This window comes from Callorhinus ursinus, unplaced genomic scaffold, assembly GCF_003265705.2.
Source record: "Callorhinus ursinus isolate GAN/ISIS: 27379988/994484 unplaced genomic scaffold, GSC_fseal_2.0 scaffold1, whole genome shotgun sequence".
In the NCBI taxonomy this organism is placed as follows: Eukaryota; Metazoa; Chordata; class Mammalia; order Carnivora; family Otariidae; genus Callorhinus; species Callorhinus ursinus.
In genome coordinates this window covers 77083311-77095794 of record NW_027397063.1, presented here as the reverse complement: position 1 = coordinate 77095794, position 12484 = coordinate 77083311, and the positions used below count along the sequence as shown (strand labels likewise).

Below are 12484 nucleotides of genomic sequence, written 5' to 3'. Positions count from 1 at the left end.
GGGGGGGAGGGAGGGAGAGTCTTAAGCAGACTCCACACTGAGCAAGGAGCCCTACTCGAGGCTCAATCTCAGGACCCTGAGCCGAAACCAAGAGTCAGATGCTTAACCAACAGCACCACCCAGGCGTCCCATGAGGTCCTCACCTTTGAAAAGGTTAAGATTGTTTGGTCTAAATTCTACTCTGGAGCTTCTACTGACAGAAGGGTAGCATCTTATGCTACACCCAGGTTTCACGCCAACAATTTCCTCTCCTTATTTCAATTGTGTACAATACTGGGGAAGGGCTTGCCTTTGACTTTTTATAGAAAATGTGCAATGACAAACAACCAGGGTTATAGCCACATACACAGACATCTGTGGTTCTTGAGGGAGCTCTCCCGAGACTCTGGTGGACCTGAAAGTATATGAACCAGCTCATGGCTTTTTTCTGAGTCACAGCTCTACTGAGGGTTATTATTTCCTAACTATCCATTTACACCTCAAGTTAAACTTATTTTCAGAATTCATTTAAAGTTTATGTCTCACTCGATGGTCTTTTTTCCTCAGGAAAAAAAAAAGCAAAATATTTAGTACTTAATAAGATTTTCCACATCTGGCATGACAATAAAAGACCCACAAATCTCAGCTGAGATGTTTTGAAACTTTGAAATAGTCATGCGGTCAAGGTTGCCAGATTTACCCAGTAAAAATACAGGATGTACAGTTAAATTTGAATATCAGATGAACAGTTCAGTATGAGCATGTCCCATGCAATATTTGGGAAATACTTATCCTGAAAGTGTATTTGCTGTTTTTCTGAAATTGAAATTTAACTGGGCATTCTGTATGTTATTTGGCAACTCTAAAATTGACTTGCACCTGTACAGGACTAAAAATTCTCCCTCAGTAGATGTGCCCATTTCCACCTATCACGGGCCTTCCCGGCCTCCTGCAAACGGTTGCCCTACTGAGCCTTACACCTGTGAATGCCAAGAAACGATTTTATTGGCCTCTCAAGTATTGTTTTCTACACTGTAATGAGGAGTTCCAGTTAAGAAAGACTCACCTAGAAAGATGTATATCATATGATCTCACTGATATGAGGAATTCTTAATCTCAGGAAACAAACTGAGGGTTGCTGGAGTGGGGTGGGAGGGATGGGCTGGCTGGATGATAGACATTGGAGAGGGTATGTGCTATGGTGAGTGCTGTGAATTGTGTAAGACGGATGAATCACAGACCTGTACCTCTGCAACAAATAATACATTATATGTTAAAAAAAAAAAAAAGAAGAGAGAGAAAATAGTAGGAAGGGAAAAATGAAAGGGGGGGGAATTGGAGGGGGAGAGGAACCATGAGAGACTATGGACCCTGAGAAACAAACTGAGGGTTCTAGAGGGGAGGAGGGTAGGGGAGTGGGTTAGCCTGGTGATGGGTATTAAGGAGGGCACATATTGCATGGAGCACTGGGTGTTACATGAAAACAGTGAATCATGGAACACTACATCAAAAACTAATGATGTATGGTGACTAACATGACATAATAAAATTAAAAAAAAGACTCACCTAGAAGCTTTATAAAAGCCTCCTTTAATTGAATTTATTTACTTATTTATTTTTAAAGATTTTATTTATTTATTTGAGAGAGAGAGAATGAGAGAGAGGGAGCACATGAGAGGGGGGAGGGTCAGAGGGCGAAGCAGACTCCCTGCTGAGCAGGGAGCCCGACGCGGGACTCGATTCCGGGGCTCCAGGATCATGACCTGAGCCGAAGGCAGTCACTTAACCAACTGAGCCACCCAGGCGCTCCCTTTAATTGAATTTAATATGTCTACATGTACATACATGTTTATTTCCATCTCTCCTTGTTCCAAACAAAGGACGTATGGTATATCATAAAATACATACATACAACATAGTGAGAAAATAAGTGAACTAAAAGGGGTGAAGATAAAATCAGTTTAGGAAAATGAGACGAGACCAGGAATGAACTTAGTATACAAAACGGACCTGGTCAGCCTTAGCCAGCTGGTGTGTGGGTGGCTGCGCAGGCTTCCCTGGGCCCTTTGCGGGCTGGTGTAAGGCCGGCCTCCACAGAGGCTCCCTTCACAAGGTCCAGAAAATAAAGCAAATCAACTGCTCCGGAGTCACTCAGCTATTCCCGGCTTTAGCCTGAGCTAAGTCCTCTTAGAGGACTGGTGTAGTCCAGTGACTAATGTTCTTTCTAAGATTCTTTTAGTATAAACGAAGCAACCAGTTTCTGAAACCTCAATATTTGCCAGTGGCACAGCCCCCAAATGCAGTTCAGAAACAGCGGCTCTTCAGATGTCAAAGGGATGCTCTCTGATGACTTATCTGAATAAATAATGATAAGGATCCTGATGATGAAGGCACTGATCATAATCATAATAACAAGTGCCTACTACTGCTCCGTGCTTAGGCAATTTACATCTAATCTGTGCAATGATCCTGCAGGCTAAATATTATTTTACCACTTTTTTTAAAGCAGGTGAAGAAATTGAGGTTCAAATGTATGTGCCCAGAGTCACAAAACCAGTAAATGGCAGAACTGTGATTTGAACTCAAGCTTTTCTGATTCTAAAAGCCTGGTTCTTTTTGAGAATGAGAAAAGGTTTATGTTTTTTGTGGGATTTAAAACTAACAGTTTTCTTTTTTCCAATTGTGAAAGTAATACCTATTTAGAAAGTATAAAAAGAAGGAAAAATTACCTATACTTTCTTTCTTCTTTTTTTTAAAGATTTTATTTATTTATTTGAGATAGAAGAGAGTGAGAGAGAGAGCACGAGCAGGGGGAGGGGCAGAGGGAGAGGGAGAAGCAGGCTCTCTGTTGAGCAGGGAGCCCGACACGGGACTCAGTCACAGGACCTGGAGATCATGACCTGAGCAGGAGGCAGACACTGAACCAACTGAGCCACCCAGGCGTCCCTTACCTATACTTTCATCACCCCCCAAAAATAAAGGTCGTTCATGGGTTCTGTTGATGAGGAAAAAATAGGATATAGGATATAGACCGGATGATGAGGAATAATGAGAAAACAAGAAAGACATTTTAAACCATAAACCCACCATTTAAAAATTTTTTAAAGAAAAATTTTTTTTCTTTAAAAAAATTGTAACTAACCTTACAGGCAAAGTACTTTTAGACAACCTGGACTTTTGGTTGTGCTTTGCCCAAACCTGGCCCTAGACCTTCTTAAGTCATTTTGTTGGGTCCTCCTGCCCCACCCAAGGTTCTCTTTTTCTTTACCTGGGAAATGAAGGGTTGGATTGTTCAAGTTTCTCAAAGAGTTGCCCCAACCCAGGCTGACTGAATGGAAATCTCGGGGGAGGGGCCTGGGAATCTGTATTTCACACGATGCCAACACAATTGCTGCTCTCCAAAGACTGAGAAACACCAAAGCACTGTTCCTGCTTCAACAGGCCTCAGGATGCAATGGTTCAAATGTTCCCTTAACAAGAGGAGGAGGGCTACTCCTACAAAAGGTGGTATTTTCACTCGCAAACCATCTTTCAGGTTATTTCACCTCAGCCCTGAGTGTGGCTCCTGGTTCTCAGCCTACAACCATACCGCACCTGTAGGCGCCCAGATTGATGCAGCTGATTCCCAGGTTGTATCTGGATCGGATGAAGCCTGGCTGAATCTCCAGGGCACGGGTGTAGGCCTCCACGGCCTCCTCACTGCGGTCTCCGTTCGCCAACGTTGCCCCGAGCCGGTTCCATAACGAATAGTCCTGAGGACAAAATCAGAGCTAACAACCGGCACGAGCCACAGTGACTGAGCATTCCCATGCTGCTTGCAGAAGAAGCATGGTGTGGCTAGAAATTTATCCAGGGCTCATGGATAGGGACAATGACAGTGGAGAATTACTCAAAAAATAGTATGGACGACTTTGTGAAATGACTTTTCGTTCATCAAAGAGCCGCTACCAGTGGACGCTGTCAGGCAATTCATGTTTCTGTTTGAGGTACTTGAAGATTAACAGCCACAGTAGCATATTATTAGTACTGATCACATTAAGCCATCGGATGCAGGGAATTAAGACGTAGCAGAAATGTGCAAAGTGTAGCCTGTGAGAAATTTTTAACAGAGAACCTTATGGTTTCTTGTTGTGCACTTACCTCCGGCCGAACAGTTAAGGCAGCGTTAAATGCATCTATTGCTCTATTAAATTCTCCACTCAGGTGGAACAGTACCCCCAGACCTGTCTGTAGGTCTGGGTCAATCATATCTCCATTTTGGTGGGCGGCTTCCAGATATAATTCCTTAACTCCTTCCAAAACGGAGCTACAAGGGAAAAAATGGAGATGTGTATTCCAAATAGTCTGAACATATTTACTATTATGTCCTCTGTTCCAAGAGAACATCAAAGACTGGAAAAATCGTGCTTAAAATATCTTCGCTTAATGAGAAGGACTATTAATACTGCATATTAAAAAATACCTGCTGATTTTCATGAATTATTTCATCATACACAGAAACATACTGTGCTAAGTAAGGTCTTCACAAGGAGAGTTCCATTGACCCTATGAGTGCCAGTGTGGAAAACCCCAGGGTTCCCTGAGAATGAATTAAACATCGTGATTTATTGCTGATAGAAACAAAATCCCTAGAAGGAAGGACTTCCGTTTTCACTCATAGCCAATTCTCAGGCTTTATGAAACGTGGTGCATTTTATAATTTATTTGAGGTTAATAATATGTCCACAGCCTTTTGCTTTCAGTTATGGTACTTCAGTAAAATGTCTGTGAGTGCCCACAATCTTGATCATATGTCCAGTCATTGGTTCTGGTCTCAGTATCAATCTTTGTCATCAGAGTTGCTCTTCTAGCAGGAATGCATCCCGGAATGGCTGCTGGTGAGGCTTGTTTTTTTATTTTTATTTTTTTAAGATTTTATTTATTTTTTCAACAGAGAGAGAGACAGTGAGAGAGGGAACACCAAGCTGGGAGAGTGGGTAAGGGAGAAGCAGGCTTCCTGCTGAGCAGGGAGCCCAATATGGGAATCCATCCCAGGACCCTGGGATCATGACCTGAGCCGAAGGCAGACGCTTAACGACTGAGCCACCCAGTCGCCCTGGTGAGGCTTGTTAATTACCCTTAAAGTGCCTAATCATGTAAATGGGTGTTTACTGCCGACTGTAACTTAATTAGAAGGATACCTATCAACTGGAGACTTGGACATCCTCCGGGTAAGGCCTGGAGATCCCTTCTTGCTCTTCACAAGGTATTTGTACTTTGGATTTTGCTTAATCCAATTCTTTAGAGCTTCACAGGCATCCTGCTGATGGCCGGTGTTAGTGTAACTCACGGCCAGAGCCATCAAAGCTTTCAAGTTGTTGGGCTGTAATTCTAAGCACCTGCAAGAAGACATAAGTAAATAGGTAAATAAATAGCCAATTTCAGATTTTTTCTGAGCCAGAATCTAACAGTTCTTTAGGAAATTTGAGGTCTTTATTAATTAAATGGTGCAAAAGCATGGCTAAGTTTATGTTAAGTCCTTGGAAAATACCATATTTATCTGTGTGAAAATTGGGACCTAAGTATGTTTGTAAGAAAGTTAAAACTCCTCTCAATGAGCGCTAGGTCTGGTTATTTAGTAAGTTGTTTTAAGATAATAGAAAAGGTGGCTAATCCTTGCACAAGATTTATTAGGAGTTTATTTCATGAGGGGCTAGCATTGTTTTAGCGCTGCTCTATTATTGATGTATTAAATGTATCGGATCCACAAAGCAAACTGACCAGAGGTAAATTTGGATATGCAGAGATGAAAGTCTGTACAGTGTTTTATAAAGGAGAGGGAAATTCCTGTGTTTCTAGACTACCGATGTGGGTTTACACGAGGCACAGGCTATAGCTGCTTCCCCTCATGCTATCCCTCTGGCCTCTAGCAGGGGCCTTTCAAACTTTGAGGTGCCTGAGAATCATTTGGCAACTGGAAGTCGACTTGGTAGGGCTGATTTTTCCAGGGTTTACAGAGGGGCTCTGTAAAGTGTGATGCTACACCCACCCAAAGCAGTCTAGACCTTTAGTCACAGGCTCAGTAGTTATACTTGTAGGTCACTGAAACTATCTCAGGAGATTCTCTGTAGACACAAGGAGCTAAAATTACACTGAGGTTATTTTGAGCATGTTTTTCCTGATGAAAACTTTCAAATGTTGCAGAAGGCTGAAAGTTAAAAGGAACTGTATATGTAATGAGTCTATTTTATGACCGCTTTTCACGTGGACACTTTTGTGCCAATGAAGGTCAACCGATTTGCGGATGACGAAACACTGCGATTTAGGAATATTATTTCTTCATAGATTCTTGTTTCCTACAGGTAAGTAATATGTGGCCTCTCAGCACTTATCCTGGCCAAATTCTTTACAATGTACCTAAGGATCAAAAGACAAGATAAACAGGAAGTCGGCTTGGCCCATAATTTTGCACTTAGCTTCATCTACCTCTGGAGGGCGACAATAGCTGCTTGTTCGTTTTCATTCTCTGCCTGGGTTATCCCGAGGAACTGCCATGCCTACAAAAAACAACCAAGGTCAATATTGCAAGAGGAAGCAGATTTACTCTTGTGCTTTAGATCCCTCCATGCAGAACAACCTGCCTCGGATGCGAGAGTCTTGTAAAAGGGAAAAATATCACAAGCATTTCTTTATTCAAAGGCTCTTCTGACATCTGGGTCAAGATCCTCTGCCATTATTGACAAATTCTCAGTCTTTACTCTCCTGTGACACATGGAAACATTTGAGTATCTGAGATTTCATGGTATTAGGTGTCTTAAAACCAAAAGATAAATATATAAAAGTATGCATTTGTGAGGAAAGGGGATGGAAAATAACCCAGAAATGTAGCTAAAGAGTGCAGACTTTATATAGTAAGGAATCTCAAGATGTACAAAATGAAACCAGTTTGTATAGAGGCAAGTTTGACTGTTACTATAAGAGCTAACAGAAAATTTAGGAACTAGGGAAAATAAAACAAAATCCTCCACTCTAATGAGCCATGAACATGGCTCTAATATCACTGTTAAAATGCATAAAGCACATATAAAATGCAATATAATACATACATAATTTTATAGTCTACACTTATACTTTATATTGCATCATGAGCACTTTTCATGTTTTTACAAAATCCTCATAATTATAATTTTTAATTTAAATTCTGTTGAGTGGATATCCTATTATTTACTCAACCAATTCCCTATTGCTCTCAGGTTGTTTCTAATCCTTTGCTATTGTCGACAATGTGAAGAATATCTTCAAGCAGATAACATTTTTCATATCTAGAATGAAAGTTTTTAATATAACAAATTTCTCCCTATATACTTAGAGGAACAATAATTCTCACACCATTACAAGAACAATCCACACGAACAAAACCTCTCATTACATACACTGTCCTTAAATTTGCTGGGGATGGGGGTATATCAGTCTTACGGATTTAAAAGGGTTTGGGGATTTTGGGGTGCCTGGGTGGCTCAGTTGTTAAGCCTCTGCCTTCGGCTCAGATCATGATCCCAGGGTCCCGGGATCGAGCCCCGCATCGGGCTCCCTACTAAGTGAAGAGCCTGCTTCTCCCTCTCCCACTCCCCCTGCTTGTGTTCCCTCTCTCGCTGTCTCTCTGTCAAATAAATAAATGAAATCTTTAAAAAAAAATAAAAGGGTTTGGGGAGTGCATATCTCTCCCACCCACAGACATTTTAAAGCAAAATTATATGAAGATACATAGAATCATCCTCAAGTGCTATAAAAATTGTATTGGCTTTATCATCCTGAGTTATTATTACCCATGCCATATAAACTCATAAAAAATACTGATTATTTTCCTCTCAAATATCAGTGATTCTTTTTATTCGTTCAAATGTACACAGAGCAGCCCCTATCTTGATTTCACCTTCTACACATCTTAGAATGCTTCTTAAGTTTGATGAAACATTCCTTCTCTGGGGGCTTCTCACTAGCTGGCCTTTGAGCATGGTGTCATTTTCACTGTTCACAGATCGTCCTTTACCTGAATTTTGGGGTCTCCAAGATTCAGAAGCCCTGGGTCCTTGGTTGGGATCCATTAGTTACCCAGTGTCCTAATCTCTCATTTATGAATCTGATATAATAATGTATACTTCTTTTTTTAAGCTTCCAGGGTTGTTGTGTCAAACTATATAATACACATGAAAACATCATAGCATTTAGAAATGTAAATGATATTCTTTTGGGGGTTGGTCTACAGTTTTCTATTAATGTAATGACTTTCTCTTCCATAGTGATTCATATATCCTCTTAAAAATTCCAATATTTTGGTTCACATTCCAATTCTCAGCTCAATCTTGTTTCACTATCAACGTTTTGACTGACAAGATACCAGGGTTTTGACCTAGTGATCAGTTTTCTCATCCCTCCTATACAAACTTTAAGTACAACCAGTAATAATAATGAAGGCTAATTATTGATGCACCAGGTACTGAACTAAGCACTTTATTTATATGAACTAATTTAATCCTCACAACACCCAATGAATAGTTATTATAATTGTGACTTCTGTTTTATGTATGAAGAAATGGAACTGAGACGGTTTAAATGACTTGTCTCTGATCACATGGCTCATGGCTCATGAGTGGTAGAGCAGGGATTTGAACCCACACAGTTAGGATGGCACAGCCCAGAACTTAACCACTCCTCTATACTGGCCTCTCAGCACCGTATATAACACTCCCTAAAATTTCTGCCAATTCCTTATGAGGAATATTCCTTATATAAAGATGATTCCTGAAAATTACTCCCAAACTAAAAGAGAAGACTTTACACCTGCCACTAACTTATTATAGGCCTCTGCAGGTTTAGAAACATAGTGGACCAAAGGAGGGTGGCGAAGCCTCTCTGGGTGGTCTGCTGGCCTCAGTCTCCATCACCTTCCACACCTCAGAGAAAGGAGTTTTTCGAGGCAAATCGGATTGAATCCCTCTGCTGAGTAGAGTCCCCCTAGTGGTTCCCCTGGCTTTCATGAAGTTCAGACTCTTACCCACCTCTTCCTGCCTCCTCTCCCACCATTGTTTCCTCCCCTCTACCCTCTGGAACAATGTTTCATGGCCCACTGTCCACACACAAACCACTTGTTCTTTAACGCCTCTGCCTCCCCTGCTGTCTTTCTTTAAGCCCCGCCTCCTTCAAAGCTCAGCTTTGGATTTCATTGTAGGGGAAGGCCCGCTCAGGAGCCTTGCTCTCTGCTCTCCTAGCATCCTGTGCATACTCTGACATTGCATTTATTACACTTGTCTTTCCAGATAGAACACAAATATATCTTTTCAACAGTTCCATTTTCCCAGCTCTTCAATATTTGAAGCCAGTGCCTGGCACAATTCTTAGGACCCAGTATGCGCTCAGTAAATGTTGAGTGAGCGAACCAAGGGTGAGACACGGGGTGGCTCTAGGCCTAGACAAAACTATACACTGCCCCCTGAAAACTACTGCTGAGCCTCCAGGTTGACAATTTTGGTTTTTCATTTCTTGTCTTTTATCTTTGGGCACATTTGATTTGGTTAGCGAATAGGTACCTATATGTAACTTTTGAACACATAGCACAGTAAGCCAGGTTAACGTCTTTGCGAGTCTTTCCTTGATGCAAATGCAGCTGAGGGGAGCTCTGTGGCGCCCCCTGTCGCTCACTCACACGCAGCCACTTTGTGAGCCGAGCAGGAAGAAGGGAAAATGTTACCTCTGCATCTCCAGGGTCCTGAAGAATCGCTGCTTCCATGAACAGGATGGTGACAGGCAGGTCCCCTTCCTTCAGTCTTTTTAAGCCTTCTTCAAATGCTCCAGGCCAATCCTTGAAGGGATTTTCAGTGTGAAAGTAATATCCCTACAACACGGAGAAGGGCACTATGAGATCCATCCATTTATCTCTTCCTTCTGATATTCAGTAAGCTCTTTTTGAATTTGAATTTGAATTTATTTGTTTTAAGTTATTTAAATTAAATTGAAATTACTGTTTTTTTCCCCTTCCTATGAATGTAGGACATTTTCATTGTATAAATTTTGGATGATATTATTTGTTATTGAATAATATAAAAAGAAACAAAAGTTACCCATCATGCCACAACCCCTATCACTGCTAATATTTTGGAGTTTGTTTTCGGTCTATTACTCTTTTGCTCTTTTTGTTTTAGCCATTTCCCCCTGGGATTTAAAAAATGCAGAGTTTTAGACGTATTTTTGCTAAGTGCTACCATCCATTCCCCTGAAATGTTAATGCCACATACTGTACATCTGTTTATGTGCTGTGACCCTTTGGAGGGCTACAAACCATTCTACTATCTACGATTTTTTTTTTACCTTCCTGCTCCTTGAACCAGTTTCTGTCCCATTGAGAATGCATGTTTTAAACTTATAGGTCTTTTCTTTCAAAAATTTAAATTGTACAGAATGTATAAATAATCTTTTTCTATGAATATATAAATTAAACAAATAAGCTCATACCATATGTGCAGTTTTGTAGCTTAAGCCCCACTTAGTTGTAGTTTTTAAAATTATTTGCATTGTGCCAAAACTTACTTAACCAAGCTCCTACTGATGGACATTCAGGTTACTTTCCATTTTTTTGTCCTCATAAATAAAGTTACAGAGAAAACCTTGCGCTCAAATCTTTGCGTATGATTATTAACTTAGGATAGACTTCTAGAGGGCTTTTTTAGACTAAAGGCTATGAACTATTTTGAGGCCCTTGATATGTATAACTGAATTGCTTTTGAGAAAAATTTGTCCCAAGTTAAACTCTAATTGGAAATATCTGAGAGAAATGATTTGTTGCAACCTTACCAGCATAGATCATCATAATATCCTTCTAATTTGATAGATACAAATAAGCTAGTCTGTTAATGATGCTACTAAGGTTTAAAAATAGATTAAATGGAGACTTTCATTCTCCGTTGTTGCTGAGAAAGACAAACCTGCTTATCAAAGCCACAGGGTATGACCAGTTTAAAACTGTGTAGTGCTGTTACAGATATGGGGGTCCCAGGGGCGAGGAGCTCAGGGCCCCAGCCATGCCTCAGGCGCATGAATTACAGCCTAGAGTCGGCCAATCTATATCAATGTTTTCTCTTCTTGCCTAGCTTTGATTTCTTTGTAGAAGAGGGTTATATTTAATAAGATAGTTACTCTAATTTTATGAGATTGCCTGGCCTACTGAGGGGCAGATAATACTGGCAGGAAGACATTTTAATGACTATGTAGATTGAAAATCCTCTAAGATTGGAGATTATTCATCATCATATCTATTGCTAGGCAGGCATTCAATAAATATTTGTTGATTGAACAAGTGGAAGTTATCCAGAACTGAATATCATTGAGACTTCCTCTACCACAAAAAATCCGTAATACACACATATTATATGTATATACATATACACATATATATAGTTTTTCCTTCAGTAAGAAAATTCCATATCTTTTTCTATCTTTCAAGTCCTTTAAATTTATTTCTCAAAAGTGTCCCTCCCCTCTTCACCAAGTGTTTTTATTTTTTATTATTTATTTATCTGTTTTTATTATTTTTTTTCACCAAGTGTTTTTAAAAGCATAAACCCAAGGGCAACTGGGGCTTCATGGGTAATTTGGCCAGTTGTTGACTGAACTCACACATTTGCTGGGGCTCCTTTCAGGGGAGTATCTTGGGATTGGGACTTGTCCCTGGGACTTGACCTGGCTGTGTGAAGCGTATCTTTTCCACCGTGTTTCTTTGTCAGCTATGTAAGGACCACCCGGGAAATACAGCCCTAAGCCCCACCTCATTCCCCTGTCCACTGATACCATTTCTCTTAGCTCGTCCACATGGCTCACATGAATGACTGACAAAAAGCATTGTGAGATTAGCCAGTTCTTGTTCCAACCCACCCTCCAGGCCAGTTAGTTCAGTAACTTGCCCAGCAGTCAAGAATGCAAGCTCTTGTTGGCTGTCAAACAGTATAAACATTGATAAAAATATTTAAGGATATTTCATTCTAGCTTTGCTGTCTTCACACATTGGATGATTATATTGTTTTCATCCACCAGAATTTCTTCTAGGTCAGGCTGACAGTAATTTGTCTACTTAATTCTCGAATTTTTTGCAAAATAGTTAATGACTAATTTATAAAAATATGATGCAAAGAGGTTGAGAAAACTGGTCAGCATATATAAGAACAGACTCAGTCACCTTCTCGCTAGCTGAGATTGTAACTTGGTTCTGAGCTTCTTGGTTCTCTGATATCCAGTTCCTCCGGGCCATTTCTTCCCATTCTGCTTGCATCTTATCCCAAAACTCTGTATCTGACTAGGAGACAGGAAAAACGAAGAAGAGAGATGGATTTAAGACCATGTTATGTCACCTGGTTTATTTCTAAAAAGACAGTTTTCCTCATAGATCAGAATGAGTTCTGAGGAGGAATAAAATGTTCACACTGGCCACATCCAATGATACTCATGGTTGAAGAGCTCCTGGAGGGTACTTAAGTGG

General features: G+C 40.4%; 1 protein-coding gene across 8 annotated transcripts in view; it reads right to left on the bottom strand.

Annotated features, from left to right (window-relative positions):
• The window catches only part of PEX5L (peroxisomal biogenesis factor 5 like), a 224194-nt gene that overhangs the window by 7709 nt on the left and 204001 nt on the right, over window positions 1-12484 (bottom strand). For all 8 annotated transcript variants that reach the window (XM_073896836.1, XM_073896831.1, XM_025878264.2 and 5 more), the window contains 6 exons: window positions 12185-12301; window positions 9707-9850; window positions 6445-6515; window positions 5160-5357; window positions 4120-4285; window positions 3574-3731 (listed from right to left, as the gene is read on the bottom strand). In XM_073896836.1, the coding sequence (XP_073752937.1) occupies window positions 3574-3731; window positions 4120-4285; window positions 5160-5357; window positions 6445-6515; window positions 9707-9850; window positions 12185-12301 (854 nt within the window). The remainder of the gene's footprint in view (window positions 1-3573; window positions 3732-4119; window positions 4286-5159; window positions 5358-6444; window positions 6516-9706; window positions 9851-12184; window positions 12302-12484) is intronic.